This window comes from Corvus hawaiiensis, chromosome 4 (genome assembly GCF_020740725.1).
Source record: "Corvus hawaiiensis isolate bCorHaw1 chromosome 4, bCorHaw1.pri.cur, whole genome shotgun sequence".
In the NCBI taxonomy this organism is placed as follows: Eukaryota; Metazoa; Chordata; class Aves; order Passeriformes; family Corvidae; genus Corvus; species Corvus hawaiiensis.
Window position 1 is genome coordinate 55505002 of NC_063216.1, and position 17170 is coordinate 55522171.

General features: G+C 40.8%; 1 protein-coding gene across 1 annotated transcript in view; it reads left to right on the plus strand.

Annotated features, from left to right (window-relative positions):
- The first annotated feature begins 1172 nt into the window (after positions 1-1172).
- Positions 1173-17170, plus strand: part of CFTR (CF transmembrane conductance regulator) — a 91546-nt gene continuing 75548 nt past the window's right edge. Inside the window, exons 1-3 of the mRNA XM_048302426.1 lie at positions 1173-1359; positions 13887-13997; positions 16806-16917. Coding sequence (XP_048158383.1) covers positions 1307-1359; positions 13887-13997; positions 16806-16917 — 276 coding nt within the window. The 5' untranslated portion in view covers positions 1173-1306. The remainder of the gene's footprint in view (positions 1360-13886; positions 13998-16805; positions 16918-17170) is intronic.

Below are 17170 nucleotides of genomic sequence, written 5' to 3' on the forward strand. Positions count from 1 at the left end.
TTGCCAAGGCAAAGAGGAATGCTTTATGAAAGCGCTGCGGGGTGTTGCGAGAAACGGTGAAATTGAAAGTGTCTGCAAACTTTGCAAAGAGTAACAGCTGGTTAAATTGTAGTGCAAGGTATAAGTCCTTAGGAAAGTACGTTCGCTGCTTTACAGAGCAAGTTTAGAGGGCAACGGCTGCATGATTAAGAAAGCATGGCCTTTTCCATTCGTATTTTTTAAGTTATAGAAATGAAAGGACACTGGAATGTGTAAATATCAAATAAAGCATCAAATAAAATTAAGTCTTCTACAGATTTAAAACACATGTTCTTTTTTCTTGCTTCTTGTCATCTTTATCTCTTTTGAATATGCTTTCTGCTGCGCACTATGAAAACAGTGATTTTGTTTGTATGTCACACACACATAAAGCTTCAGAAACAGCCTTAGTGTTAGATCTGGGTTCTTGGGCTAAACTTACTAAAGATATAATTTCAGTTCCCATTCGTCTCGATTCAGAGGGCCTGACAGAGAACTTGAAAAACTGAAGCAAGTGTATTTTAAAGTAGGTGTGATCGCGCTTGCCTCGCACCTTTCCCTGAGCTGACCTCCCTCTTCCTTAAGCCCTTGTGCCGCTGCGCTCGCCCGCGGGACCGCGCACAGGCAATAGGGGCGGTGGAGGGGGCTTCTGGCCCCGGGTACCCACCAAGGCCGAACCCCGCTAAGCTGGCCTCGGCTCCTGCGGGTCACGGTAGGTTGCAAGCAGGCGCCCTGTGTATTGGGACAGGCTCTGCGGTGAGGAGCTGCGCGCTCGGGAGGGCGAGGGGTGTCCGCGCTCCGACGGGGCTGTCCTCGCTGCGCTGGACCGAGGCCAGAAGGCCCGTCTGGAGGGGTGGTTTCCCCGCCTCGGCACTTGGTCAGGAGAGGGGTTCAGTGTTGGGGAGAGGCTGGAGAGCCGGGGTGCGTGACTCGGGAAGATGAGTCGGCAGGTGGAGATAACGGGCTGGGCGAGAGCCGTCGTGGAGCCGGGGAAGAGAGGGTGCGGGGGGAGCGGCGGGGCGCGCCCGGTGCGCGGTGCCGGGCGCGGCGGGGAGGCGGGGGAGGAGCAGCGGCGGCGGCAGCGCACGGGCTGAGGCCCCAGCCCGCCCGCCTTTGAACCGGGGCAAAGCAGAGGCGGGGAGAGGGGCCGGGGCAGGAGGCGGACGGTGACATCAGAGCGGCCGGGCGGATAAGGTGGGAGAACCGCAGGAGCGGAGTGGGCGAGCGAGCGAGGAGTCAGCGATTAGCGGCTGCCTCCGGGTCCCCGCTCACCGCACCTCACCGCACCATGCAGAGGTCTCCCCTGGAGAAGGCGAACATCTTCTCCAAACTTTTCTTCAGGTGGGAGCCCCGGCGCGGCGGGACGCGGGCGGGCGGGGGCAGCGGGCCGGTCTGGGCAGCGGCGGCGTGGGGAGCTCAGCGGGGCTCCGCGCCCCCCGCCCAGGCCACTCGGTGGAGAGGGGCATCGAGTACTGGGCACCAATTAGCTCTGGAAAGGTCTGTAGGGAGAGCGATGGGAGTCTCGCTTGTTGACGAGATCACTCTTTTTTTTTTTGTTTTTGCTGGGGTTTTAGCACCAGGAATGGGCTCTGGCAGGTGTCATACACCTTCGCTGGACCCGGACAGATGAATTTATGACATAATTTGAGCAACCTTTGGTAATTGCTCAACTAGTTAATCTGTTATTTCACTGTAAACTTCGAGAACACAGTGGGGTGGTAGGGAGCAGAAGGGAAATGCTCTCAGAACAAGGATTCCTTCTGTTTGGCTGTTTGAGTGTTTAGCATTTGCTCAGTGTGCGAGTGTAATATATGATCTTACTGGATACAGTTCCTTGTAAGCCTTGAAAATGTTCTCTTACAAGTAAACTTCCTATTGCCTTTTCTTTCTAAAAACTTCAAGTAAAAAGAGAAGGAGCCAATACCAGTGCCTGGGCACAATGTACTTTGTAAGACAATATGGAAGCCTGAATACGTCTTATGTGACATCGCTAGAAATGACACTGTGAACTGGAAAGAGCAAATAATCTTTTTGGCATTGGCCCACGCAACACCGGTTTTGCCAGAGTTCCCCCTTCTGTTACTGGAGGGTCTTTTTCATGGCAGAGAAGGGAGGGAGGAGATCTTGTGTAAGGTGTGAACATGGTAATTGAAATGAGAGTGCGTGGTGTAAAACTGTAACATTGTCATGAGGTCTCTGCTTGAAAAATGGAGGGCTTTTAGCTCACTTTTAAATGCTTTTGGGATAGCTTTCAGCAGGTTGGTCTGTATGTTTTTTAAAGTTTCTTAATGGTAGGGAGTCTGTATGAGTCACTGTTTGCCTGCCTCCCCCCACCTTGGCTCATTTTAGCCAGATATGATAGAGGGGGATGATCTCAAATATAACCTGTTCCTAAAGTTTTAAAAACATCCAGGTAAAAGTGATGATGCTATAGGTGTTTTCCAATGGTGCTGCAGTGGGAAAGAAGCTGTGCTTGCTGTCAAATACTGCTAGAACCGGGAGCATAAGCAATTACAAATTCTCCATAAAAGATGCTTCAGTCAGTGCTCCTGCCAAGTATAAGACAGAAATCTGTAGGAAATAAGTCTGTATATTAATTTAATTGCTCAAGGGGCCACTTGCTCTATTTAATTTTATTTGTTTATAAAACTTCTGTCAGAGTACTGTTCTCTTAGAACCTAGGATGCTGCAGGTGTGAAGAAAAAAATCCAATAAAGCAAATATATTTCTGATTCCTACCATAGTGAAAGTTTCCATGTCTGAAACCAGATGCAGTTCATGCTTATTAAGTACATAATTAACCATCCAGAAGCCTGAGCTCGTCTTTAAAATCACAGTCTTTAAGTCAATTGAATGGTGTTTTAATCATGCTTATCATGCATGACACATTATATTGTACCAGCTATTGGTCAGGTGACTGTAACAAAAGTGATGATAATAAAGCATAGGAAGTTAAGGAGATGTTCATGATGAATATTAACTAGAGCAGAGAAATGGAAAAAAGATGTATGGAGAGAGATTGCTTCTTTTCAATGATAATGAAATAGTTGCTTTCAAATACAACACAGTACATGTTTCAGTGAAGTAACTTTTATAAGAGTCTGCTATGCATTTATGTGGGAAGTACCAGTCTGAATATAATGTGATAAGTTGAAAGTCATGTTAGCAGAAGTGATGTTAAAGTATTAGCTATTATTATTTGGGAAGTCTTGCTGATACATATATTACTACTATTTAATATTGTACAAGCTGTTATCAGCTATAAGTCTGTAAACCTATTGGCAAGGTTTTTATTGCTTCATAATCTATCCTGTTTGTGCTGGAGTGATAGGTTTAAATGTGTTAAAGTCAGAATGTAGCTCTTTGCTCATAACTGAATAATTTATACATGTTTCAGTATTCTTTGTACCTTTTTTCTTAATTCTTTATGCCAAAAAAAAAAAAAGTGAGAAACTGTCTTGGTATACAAAGAGTAGTATCTTATAGAAAGTGTTACCTTTTTGTTGTATGAGTGATAGTGATAGTACTGGGGCAAAAAAAAAAAGAAGATAATTGCTAGGAGTGGTTATGATAGAAAGTAATTAAAATTAGAAATTAACCTTCATCCTAAATTTCAAATACTTTTGGTTTAAACACTGAGCTTTGGTGATTAGGAAACAAGGTGTGAAAGCAAGTGGTTTGAGATCTTCTGTTAGGGGCACACTTAGAAAACACTAGATACTGAGAATTTGGGGTCTCAGAGATTGTTTTGTGTTTTGTTGTATTTTCCTTATTACATTTTCAGAGTTGATCTCTTTTGTTCCCAACCACATGCAAGACATTGTTTCTGTGCATTGGCAACTTTTTACCTTGCTTAAAGAAAACAGAGTTTTATGCAGAAGCAGTCAGATCATCATATGATTAGCTTCATATACATTGTGCAGCTTCACTTTTGTCTTTATAACCATTACTTATTTTCTCTTGGAATTTTGGAGTTTTTCAGGGTCAAGGCCATACCTTTTGTCACAAGCAATATCAGACTACTTTGCAGTCACCTAGTTTTTATTGAAGATTAACTGAGATCAGGAAGTCTTGTTAATTAATCAATTTTTATCTGAGAGCTGGCACACAGAGTTATTGCTGGAGTTTCAGAAGTGGCTGCAACTATGGGACTATTCTGACTTTATTACTTTTCTTTTACATGTAAATTTAGATATTACAATACAAGTTCTCAAAAAGTAATCCTTGTGCTTGTGTCCAACTCTTTAAGCATATACTTTTGCTTTGGTACCTATCAAACGTGACAACTCTTGGCAAGACCTAGTACTTTAGTGCCTGATTCATTATTAAATCCAAATGAGAAATACAAACTAACCCAGCTTTTGTGTCAAGTCTTCTCATGGATTCAATCAATCAGATCTGCTCTAGTTGCTTCTTGCTTTCCAAACCAGAGAAAAAGCAATCTATACATTTATACAGCTGTCCAGTGGTTCCTAGAACAATTTAGCCTGCAGGGGATAAATGTTGGATTCATTCTTCTGCCCTGTGTGTGTTGTGAGGGCTAGGAAAAGGAATTCAATTCTACACCTCACCTCTTCTAGGAAGTAGGACCAAGTGTTACCAGTGTTTGGCAGTGAGGGTGTTTTAGTTCTCTATCTCTGGCTCAGCTACTTTTTAGAGCATAAATCAAAAGTGATTCTGTACTCTTCTGAAAAAGAAACTTCTTTGCAACTCCTAATTCCTGGTGTGAAACTTCTTATGTAGTCTGCTAATAACCTTTAAGGTGGATAACAGAATTCAGGACTTAAGGTTTGAAAGTACTTAGCCTGTATGCTACAATAATGTTATTCTATCACTCTTTCTAGTTTAATTCAGTCATAATTTCAAGTTTAAGAGTGCCTTGTACAAGGTAATTTCTGTCTTGAAAAGGTATTCTCATGAGAATTAAATTGATTCCCTTCGGAGAAAGGAACTAAAGCCAAACGTTCCCTAGGCAGTGCATGCTCTATCCTTGAATTGCATATCTTAGCATTTAATGCCAACAAGTTGCTTAGGATTTTCATTCTTTAATTGAGAATATGTGTTTTCCTTGTGAAGTTTGGGATTTAATGTGTGCATTTGTACTCAAATTTTCTCCTGAAACTGTCTCAAGTTCCTAAAAGTCCCAGATTTTGTATAGGAAACTTAAAGGCCTAATTCATGTCTATAAATTTCACTCTGGGGGGCAGGTGTCTCGAAATTGTCGTAAACAGTATGTATTTGGAGCATCCCTTAACAACAATACCTAACTGTAGCATTTTGGTCATCTTTCCTCTTTGAGTAAGGAGCCTCTGTGTACAGTAGCAGGTGGATTGTATGGCACAATGTTATGCTCATTTGCTGGGGCAGTCATCTTAGACACTTATAAAAAGCAATTTTTCTATAGTATATTTTTAAAGCCCTGTATGTGTCTAGCCCTGATGAGCTGCCTTTCACTGATCCCAGGCAATCATAAATCCTGGCTGTTAGTGATAGCCAAACACAGATGCAGCTGCAGCACAGATTATGGCCCTGTGAGCCTGCCTGATCATTTGTCTGTTGCCACAAGCGGTCCTTGGAGATCCACTGGTCTGCCAGCCCTTCAGACCTGTCTAAAACAGCAAGGTGTCAGTGCTTCTGGAAGTCAGATGGTTCAAAGATGTTTGTGCAAATTTTGGACACCTTTTGAAAATTTGACTTCTATTGCTATTTCCAAGGTAAAATATGAAACTTGAAGTGAACTGGAGAAAGGATGTAGGGTCTCCTACATTCAAGTAATTTCAGTCAGAGGAATACCTTCTTTAACAATAAGGCTAAATTGTGTCCTTGGCTCACCCTGATACTCCATCTTTGGTCTAATGACCAAAAATTCAAAACTGGCATAGCACAGGGACCTTCTCTGGCTGCTTTATAACTCTAAAGCACAGGTGCCTAGGTCAAGTTGCATCTGACTTCTGAAATATATTTAAAGTCTGTTTTCTTCCTGAAGGAGGCAGACTTACTATCTTGATATTCAAAATGAATTATCAAGCATTTGAAATATTTTCAGACCTTTCTGTACCTTGTTATTTTCTACAAGCTTATTTGATTTGGGTGAGATAGAAAGTAATCCATCCAAATCCTTGATTTTTTTTTTTAATACTGTAGGCAATGACATGGTTAGTAGATTTATTATCTGTATTGTAGAGGCTTCTAAATGCGCTAACAGAAATTTGAAGTCCGCTGTACTAAGCAAAATATTTGATAAAGAAGTCTGTTTTGAAGATCTTGAAGTCTAAGCAGATAGCACAAAGGATGGGTTAAAAAGAAGTTTCCTTACTAGTTCTGTAGAGAAGAAAGTGGTGTATACAAGGATTGTGATTTTTCCTGGAAGCATGTGGTGGAATCAGTGCAGTCTGCCTGAGATCTCCTGTCCAGGACTTTGATTGCACAAGGGTGTTTCTGGTGTGACAAATTTATTTCAGAATATTTCTGCAGTGAACGATTATCACCTCTTTCATACTGAAATCTTAGTCTCTGAATATCTAAAGTTTTGGATATGCTAAATTTCGAAGTGGTGAGAATAGTGTGACTTACTGCAAGAGGGTTCTACAGCTTGCTGTTATGTTGGTTTATCTTTTTTCCCTTCACCTACCTCCCCAGCTTTGCAGCATATGTGTGTAGGTATAGTTGTGGAGGCAGGATGGTGCCAACTTGACATCCAGGTAATCATGTGTCACATTATGTCCTCTGAAATAAGTAAGTTAAAAGTGAAAATTAACCTGTATATAAGAAGACACATTGAAACATTTTGCCATGTGAACTTGTAGATGGAGTTCAACTGCCTTCCGTGAGAGTGGGGGTATGCCTGGGTGAGATGAGCAAGAACTCAGAGGCTGTTTACGAATCACTCCCTCTCTTATAAGCAAAAGGATCTGCATGAGTTTTTCAGTCAGCAAGTAGCCAATCCAAGGCTGCATTGTCTTGAAGGTCCCCAAATTAGGAGAGAATAAGTAGGCGTTTAAGACATTGTTTTTCAATTTAAAACAGAAGCCTCATGACTGTCAGATATAGGTAGGCATCCTTCCTTCCAGAGAGGATAGGCAGGAGGGAGAATTGATCCTATAAGGCAGTGCTTGGGGTGGGCTGTTGCAATACAAATGTCTTGACTCCATGGGCAAGGTTGTGCCTTAGGAGAAAATCCTAAATGACAGCAGGTAAAGGTACTTGGGTTTAGGTATATTCCCATATTTGAATGTTGGTATTTATCCTTTATTGTTTTCCCCAACTTTTAAAATGAGGGATGTGAATCTTTGTTGTATTGGAGTCATTCTGATATCTCACTTTAACTTTCACCTTAACTCATTTTAAAGTTAATCTGTAAATTCTGGAACGCATTTATTTCTCTAGAGGTAATAAATACAAAGAAAACAAAAGCACTAAGCTCCCCCCACTGTTGCTTTTCTGAAAACCCAAGACTGTTTTGGAAATCAGAAGATATGAGGCATTTTCTCATTAGTTTACAAGGATCATGCTGAGGAATAGCATCATCAAATACCCAGGATACAGAGAAAATGGCAAAGAGCAAATAGTAAGAGAAGCAGCACCTAATTCAGGATTGATTCCATATTACTGTAATGGTAATTTACATTTAGATACTTGGTACTAAAATTAAATAAAATGCAACTGTGTTCACCTGTTTGTTTATACCTGACCACATATAAGTCATTGGGGTTGGACCAAATTATAATTTTGAAAAGGGCCATTGCACCTGATGTGCAACTCTATGCTATTTTATTATGAAATGTATCTTTAAAAATGTATGGCTAACACAGTGAAGTGCTGAATTGGGTGAAATTTGTTTCTATCCCTTAGTGGCATGTCTGGGAGATTTTAAAATTCAATTAGATCATGAATAACACTGCTCTGCAACACTTTTGCTGATGCAAACTTGCTGTAATATTCTTTGTTCTTTCAAAGGGCTAGAAGAAAATAAGTCTTTCTCTTATTCTTGCTGTGGGATATATAATTGAGAAAAAGAAGGAAGATGAAGAAACATCCTCTCCTAGTCAGTCTAGCTGTAGGTGTATGCTGAAACAGCCTTAGAAACTTTGTTCATAGCACATCATCACCACTGTTATTTTGTTAGCTTCTTTAAAGAAATATTTTAAGCATATCTTACACTTGACTTAGGTACCTAAACAATTGACAGATTTCAATACAACTAATATATTCTGATGGTATTCTAATGGTATCCTTCTATCTTGCACAACCTAACCCCTAATGTGCTTTGTTTTCTCTCAAAAATAGCTCTCAGTACTTCTGCAAACTGAAATATTTTGATTACCTTATTAATTGTAAGGAAAAAGTATTGAATTTCTGTTACAAAAGCATTTAGAGATTAGATAATACTTTGAGTAAGTGTCACTTCACAAAAACGGGGCATAAAAAACAAGCCTTCCCCAAGAATTGCTCTGGAGTAATCCTAATTAAGATTTGCTATTGAAATCCTGGGGTTTCAGCAGAACATTGATTATTCTTAAAATGGTGCTGCTCACAGCTAGTGGCAGAGTCAATAATATTGCAGCTAAATGTTTTCCATGTCAAATGGAAATTTTCCTCATGGGAAAGAATTGTTTATTAGCGAAGAAATTAAAATCTAAATTTTTGTGGTCCGGGGGAAAACAACAACAAAAAACCAGAAATCAGTAGGGTCTGAATTTACCTTCTGTTGTTGAAACCCTGCAATAATTATATTTTAAAATTAAACTGTATTGCATTTTTTTGTTTATAAAGGGGGAAATGCTAAAGTTAATATGGTCTTCAGAATATATAGTATGCTGTTTCAGTAGGTTACTATTCAAAACAAAATAACTGCAACCCTACTCTGTTGAGAGTAGCCAAGGGGCAGGAATAAGTCTGTTGTGCTCCATGGGCATGCTGACTTGTCCCATCTGTTAGCAAGGATCACAAAAAGCTAGGGTCACCTTTTACAGCTGCATTACAGGGTGCTCAGAGAAAACAGCTGGTGGTGCAGACACTCTTCTGGAGAAACAGTTTGGGGTGTAGTAGAGCTGGCACTTCCAGTATAAAGTCGGCAACAATTTACAATTTGCTGCCACTGCAGTGATGCGTATCTTTTGTGAGAGGATGGGAGTGCAGAGCTTCTGACAGAGTCTGGTCAGAGGGACTCTTTGGGAGTGTCTGAGATCTATGTGGTACGTCAGCCTTTTCTTGCAGCTGGTAAGAATTCATGGCTCTACAAACATGTTGTGAAACTTAGGCTCCAAAGCATCATAATTATGGCTTGATTATGTTCCTTCCTCCCTGCCCCCCCTTCCCCCCTCCTTAATTGTTAGGAGGAAGGATAAGTTAAAGCCAGAGGCACTTTTCGTTCTCTCTCCATGGAATTTTAGGTCCAGTTCCTTAGGAGCTGCAGTCACTATGCTTAATTATATTGTGCACAGGTATTAATGGTTTGTAGAGGGGAGTGAAACCATGGTTGCCTTTGCGCTGCTCAGTAGATGTTGCTGTGTTGTGCACAGAGAAGCTGTTGAAATGGTAGCAGTCTGATCAGTGACCCTTGTAGGACAGCTGCTCTGTTTTGCTGTTCTTGGGTAGCCCAGCACCACTGTTCTGTTACTGTCTCAGCAACCTGTGCTTGATTTGAAGAGCCCAATGGAGCTAGGGTATTCCTGTGCCTAGGAAGAAGTTCTGGGCAGTTGGCTTAGCAACACAGATGCTCCTTCTGTCTTCAGTGACATGCAAAGCAGCCTTAAGGGAGAGTCAAATCCTATTGACAAATTGTCTGTGTTAATACTCTCTGGAAAGCCAAAGACATCTGTCCTATTGATACAGTTTGCTTGAGTGGGATGAGTCTGAACATGCTGTAGAAAGCAATAGCTGTAATAAGAAATCTGTTACATACTGCTTAAGTAAATGACAAAGAAATGGTCATTAGAAATCTACCAAACAGTATGTTATATATATATATATATATATATATATATATATGATTTTTACATATCAAGTTCTTAACATATTTTTTACTACAGGCAGTAGATAATAGATGTGGAACTTGCCTTCTTTTCTTCTTTCCTACTGTACCCCCTTGAAACTTGTTCCCTGCTGGGTGTCGTATGTGTGTACCCATAATAACATTCCTAGTTAGTGGCAAAACTCTCACAGCACTGCAGGTTTCTCTGTGAAAGGGTTCATTAAATGCCAGCCAGTAATCCGATGGCATTTGCTAACATAATGCTGTAAAGCCAATCTGTTTCCCTTCCTTCTTGCTCTCTTCCTTTCAGAATAAATTTCTCTCTCTCAACAACCTCAGGAGAAAACTCAGCATTAACACTGACCAATCATTTCCAATAAGCCAAAAAAATAGAAGAGCCATATTCATTGACAAACTCTGAGCAATGTCACCTAGTGTTATGGAAACATGGATAACTACAGGTTCTATTGCCAGTTAAAATAAATTCATAGCCATTTTACATTTAAAATCTTTGCAAAGAATCTAGAATATAATGGCAATTTGGATGCTATAGGAATCTGGCAAAAAATTGGTTTTATGAGATATTTATGTATTTTAGGTCTAGTATATTCCTTTTAATAAGATACAAACTACCTGCCACAGCTCTTGACAGCACAGCTCAAGCAGCTGTTGAAAATCCACCTTGAGACAAACATCATGTCAGGCCAACTCCTCCCACGATTACTACTCCAACCCGAAGCCACTTGGCACAGTGCACAAATTGGCCAGGTCTAGTTAGGGTGGGACTTCCAAGCAAGGCCAGGGTAGCTGGGAGATGAACAACTCTGTGCAAGCTGTGCCAGCAGTTTGCAGTAGGAACCTTGCTGCAGACTAGGAGATCCCCAGGGGAAGGTGTCAGCACTGCTCCTTTAGCTGGCTGGAGGAGTTTATCTAGCACAGTTGCAGCTACCGTGATGAGCAGTGAGATGAGGATGAGGACTGCATATGTCTGTATCAAACATTGACTTGGGAGAGGAGGGTAGCTTAGGAATGACATAGTTTTGATGGCAGTGATAAATGCACCTGGTTAACACAGAGTTAAGCACAGAGTAAAACGAGGGACATTTCTAGAAGTACAGTAGATCTGCTAAGCATGCTGCCTTCCCCAAATGATAATACAGCCACTCAGCTCACTTTCTAAATGCAGTCACATTTTGTTAGTTCAGGCTGTGGCAAAATGCCAGGGTAGGTGTTAATCAAAACTATAAATAAAATCAAATATGTGGAGGGAAACAGTGTAATAAAAATGTTTTCTCAAAACATACAAAGTGAAACTGTAAGGCACTTATCTTTTGTCAGGTTGGGGATTGCTTATTGCAGTATCAAAGCATTATTAAGGGGCTCAGGAAGGTTATTACTTAGCTACAGTGTTGTGAATTAAAGAAGTTGCCTAGGAAGTACTGTCACTTCCTTGCATTGGCTGCAGTAGTGGTTTTGTGTCTCATAACTTGTATTCATTCTGTCATTACTGAAATATCTACATATACAGGACTTCGGTGAAGCTGGTTGATGAGAGTTTCTATTCCTGAATGACAAGGATTAGCCAGTTCTCCACAAGATGTTCACAAAGCCAATAGCAACTGGTCCTTTCTGTCTTCAGGAGCTGGCAAAATACCAATCAGTACCTGACATACCACTTGCAGTTACCGTGAAAGACTTTCACATAAGTGTTACATGAAATTCAAAGGTTTTCTTCTAATCCATTTTATCCCTGAAAACATTGGCCCTTATTTCCAGTAGTTGTAAAGTTTATGGGTGTTTTACCATCGCCAAATGGTAAAATGAGAGTCCAGTGACTCTCCAAAGTGGACTCTCCTAGCTGCCTTCCTGTAGCATAGCATGAATCACTTGTTATTTCTCAGCTACAGTGGTGTGAAAAACTGAGCTAGAAGTCATATGATTCATCTGAAACCATACTATTATTGCAGAAATGAAGGATACTCCTTCCGTTTCTTAGAGCATATTCTCTTTGCAGTGGGTATGATATAACCATGCACTTGAGAAATATCTTGGTGCTTTACTGAATTATGGGGATTATAGACTGGTGTCTCATGCAATTCAAAGCTTCATTAAACATTCAAGTGTGCATGTGTGTGCACACAGCTGCACACAGGTAGTCTTCATCTGTTGTGTTAAGGTCTTTTTGCACTTTTGTAGTGTTTAATGATGTTCTTTTACCTTTGTATCAACTTCTTTGCACCTTCAGAGGCTGCAATTGAGAATGTTGATTACTTGGTGTGTATGACATGTTCTTACAGGCATACAGGTAAGCATATCCAATAAGCTGTTTTCATTTTCTAAGTGACTTTGGGAAACATTATTGCATATATATTGTAATTTTTTGGTTGTTGTCTACAAAAACAGTTTAAAACAAAAATTTTGAAATAATTGAGGTTTTGCAGAATTTTATTATAATCATGAATCATGCAGGGTTTTTTTACAAACTCTGGTTTACATATGGAAGTATGATAGCAATCAACCACAAGCTACTTCTTTTGCAGGCATTTCATTATTTTAAGGAAATATTTTTTATCAATGACAGTAAAGCAGAAATACAGGTGGTTTCAAAATACACCATTAGTTCAAAACAGTTCTTATGTTTTGATCTAGTCTTTTGCTTTCAAAAAGATTTCTGAACACAATTTGGTGAAAAATTTTGTATAAATTGAACCTTGGGGATTCATAGGCCTTTTGGAGCTGAATTGTTTGATAAAATTAGTCATGGCTTATAAAGATTTTCTCTATAGAATAGACATTCAGAGTAGTCTTTTCCTGCTTTGTTTTATTTCAGCATGCCCTTTAAACTGGTATTAAAAATTTAAACATGACATTTGACAAAACATGCAAAATATGTGTATATAATGGACACAATGAAGATCTTATGAGGAGTTCTGTGCAAGATCTGTGTTGTTAAGTGCATACAGCAATGTAAGATGTCATAGAATCATAGAATGGCTTGTGTAGGAAGGAATCCTAAAGATCACTGGGTTCCAACCACTTTCCGCTAGACCAGGTTCTCCAAGCCCCATCCAACCTGGCCTTGAGCACTGCCAGGGATGGGGCATCCCCAGCTTCTTTGGGCAACCTGTTCTAGTGTCTGGCTACCCTCACAGTGAAGAATTTCTTCCTAATGTCTAATCTAAAACTCCCCTCTTTCAGTTTAAAGCCATTCCCCCTTGTCCTGTCATTAGATGGCCTTGTAAAAAGTCCCTCTCTAGTTCTCCCGGAGTCCCCCTTTAGGTACTGGAAGGCTGCTCTAAGATTTCCCCGGAACCATCTCTTCTCCAGGCTGAACAATTCCAACTCTCTAAGCCTTTCTTCATAAAGAGAGGTGATCTATCTTTCTAATCATCTTCGTGGCCTCCTCTGGACTCACTCCAACAGGTTCCTGTATTTCCTATGCTGTGGCCCCAGAGCTGGACACAGTACTCCAGGTGGGGTCTCCCCAGAGCAGAATAGATAGGAATGAAACTTACGTATCCACTTTACTGTAGTTCTGATTTATTATTTGTTTATATGGACATAGCACATAGCATATCTGGAAATACAGTACAAAGATTTCAATCCCCTGTTCATTTGTCTCCTACTGAATCAATAGGAAGTTTGGGGCATGATTGCACCCCAAAACTTATAAAATGCAGGAGTTTCACAATTATTCTTTTAGTATTATATTTGTATTTTGTAAATACAATGCAGGGCTGCACTATATTTTGTCATATATGTGTGGGTATGTGAATGCATGTGCACTTGGGCATACTTGGATGCTGTGGATAAAATATTCAGGGTGAGACAAAGCAACTCCAGAATTAATGTTGGAAATGTTTCTAACCTTTTTTTTTCTTTCGTATTTGCTTAGATGGACAAACCCGATTTTGAAAAAGGGTTACAGGCGACGGTTGGAGCTGTCAGATATTTATCAAATCCCTTCTTCAGACTCTGCTGATAATCTATCTGAAAAACTGGAAAGGTATGAAAGATTAATTAAATAAATTTGTTTCAGGAGGCACATTGCAATTTTCATTACAAAGCTTTTTGATGAAATGTTTGAATAGCGTTGGGTGCAAGCTGATTGCACACAGTTGTACTTTGGACGTGACTGGGATCCCTGGTGCAGATGTACCACCTAGATAGTCTAAATTACGATATACAGGTACCTGTGATATCTGCCGTTGATCACAAAATCACAGAATATGCTGAGTTATAAGGGACTCACAAAGATCATCAAGTCCAATTCCTCGCCCTAAAGAGGACATCCCCAAGAATCACACCATGTGCCCAAGAGTATTGTCCAAATGCTTCTTGAATTCTGTCAGCCTTGGTGCTGTGACCACTTCCCTCTGCGTGAAGAACCTTTTTCTTCATGTCCAACCTAAATCTCCCTGACACAACTTCAGGCCATTCCCTCAAGTTCTGTCGCTGGTCACCTCAGAAAAGAGACCAGTGTCTGCCCCTCCTCTTCCCCTCATGGGGAAGCTGTAACTGCAATGAGGTCCCCCCTCAGTCTCCTCTTCTCCAGGCTGAACAGACCAAGTGACCTCAGCTGCTCCTCATATGGCTTCCCCTCGAGGCCCTTCCTCATCTTTGTGGCCCTGCTTTGGACACTCTCTTATAGCTTTATATCTTATATTGTGACACCCAAACCTGCCCAAAATATTCAAGGCGAGGCTGCCCCAGTGCAGAGCAGGGAGGGACAATCCCCTCCCTTGCCCAGCTGGCCATGCTGTGCCTGATACCCCCCAGGACAGGGTTGGCCCTCCTGGCTGCCAGGGCACTGCTGCTCAAATTCAACTTGCCATTGACCAGGATCCCCAGGCCCTTTTCCATGGTGCTGCTTTCCAGTACCTCATTCCTCAGTATGTCCGTGCATCCAGGGTTGCCCCATCCCAGGTGCAGAATCCGGCACTTTCCAATGCTGAACTTCATATGGTTGGTGATTGCCCTGTTCTCTAATTTGCTGATGTCTATCTGCAGGGCCTCCCTGCCTTCAAGGAAGTCAACAGCTCCTCCCAGTTTTGTATCATCTGTAAACTTGCTCAGTATCCCTTCCTGTCCTGCTTCCGAGTCATTTATGAAGATGATGAAGACCACAGGGACAAGGATGGAGAGCCCTGTGGAGCTCCACTAGTGACAGGTCCCCAGTCTGACATCACCACATTCACTATAACCCTTTGTGCTCAGCCCATGAGCTCACCCACTGCATAAAGTGTTTATCCAGCTGTGGGATGGACATTTTTTCCAGAAGGATCCCGTGACAGAAAGTATCAAAAGCTTTACTGAAATCCAAAAAGATCGCATCTACTGTCTTCCTATGGTCAGCTGGGTGGGTTACCTTGTTGTAAAAGGAAATCAGGTTTGATAAGCAGGACTTTCCTCTCATGGAGCCGTGCTGGCTGTGACCGATGACTGTGTTGTCGTTAAGGTGTTTTTCAATAACCCCCAGAATAATCTTCTCCATAACTTTGCCAGGCACTGAAGTGAGACTGACAGGCCTGTATTTTCTGGGGTCTTCCGTCTTGCCCTTCTTGAAAATGGGGACAATGTTTGCTGGCTTCCAGTCAGCTGGGACTGCTCCAGATTCCCAAGACTGCTCGAATGTCATTGAGAGAGGTTTTGCGATGACATCAACCAGCTCTTTGAGGATTCTTGGATGAATCCCATTAGCCACCATAGATTTGTAGGGATCCAGCTGGAGCAGCAGATCCCGCACAATTTCAGGGTGATGAGCGAGGCTAGACTCAGAGTTTCAATGTTGGTTCCCTGGAAAGGGAGACAGCAGAAATACTGTTCTTTCTTCCCAAAATAACCTTGTAAAACCTTGGTTTTCTTCAACAAAATAGCATTCTTATTTTCCTTTGATACCACTGTAGACAGACTAATTGTTTCTGCAGAAATTGTACTCTGAATTTTGTCATTTAAGCTTTTACTATTTACCCTATTTCTGTGGGTCCTAATTTAGAAATTGTGCTGGACTTGTGACTAACTCTTACAATAGAGATGCCTAAATCCATTCCCTCTCCACCAGCTGGTGGTGTAGCTTTCACTGGTGTTTCAGGGCAGCTTACATCTGCCCTGTTGTGCCCACCCAGTCAATTGTAATTGCACTGTGGTATAAGTATTCCAAACCAGTGGAATTTATTGAGAACATTGGTATGCTTATGCATTTTGACAGTTTATAAATGAAATATTCTGGTTATCTAATATTCTGTTGAAAAATGAAGAAAATAATTAGTTGACGAAATTCTCAGGAGTGCTTTAATCTGAGTCGAATTTTTGCTGAAATATATGTTCTCTGTACACAACATTGCTTCTGATCTAAAATTTATTATTGAGAAGAAAGTTATTGTCCCAGCAACAAGGTTAAAAATAGTGCTGTGCAGTAGAAAAGTCACATTTTTGATGCTTTGTTGGTGCTTTCTTTTTTGCAAGACTGGAAGAGCTCCAAAACGTTTATTTGCCTATTATTGTACTTTGGTTTTAAGTACAGCAGGTTTCTTTAAAACATACGACGTGACCTTTTAATGAAATAATTCCCTGCGGGGTGATGTATGACTGAGTATTTAAAACTACCAAATATGTGGCTGAACTAGGTTTGAACTTTTATTGATCTATCAAGTCCATGAAGAACAGATCCTTGGGGTTTCTGCAAAGCTTTCTTTCATTAGCCACCTTAGCTAAATCTCCTTGGATATACTTGAGTGAATTGAAGTATGTCACAGACACAGACCCGTGTATTTGCTCATACAGCTTAATGGTTCTGGTTTTGGTTTCTTTTCAGAGAATGGGACAGAGAGCTGGCAACTTCAAAGAAGAAACCCAAACTCATTAATGCTCTTCGACGATGCTTTTTCTGGAAATTTATGTTCTATGGAATAATTTTATATTTAGGGGTAAGAATTGTTCTCTTCAGTAAGGTTTTAGTGTTCTTTAAATAGATCCAAGTTTTAGGGACTGCTAAATTAATACAGAATATTGTGTATTACTTACAAAGGTGATAAATACAGAGGTGTATTCAGGGGCTTTCATTAAAAAACGTATTTTCTGATAATATCTTAATATTTTTAAAACATACATATTAATAGTTTTTAAATGTTTCTAGTGCTGTTAGTGCTCCCAAGTGTATGATCAGGAACTTGATGTGAA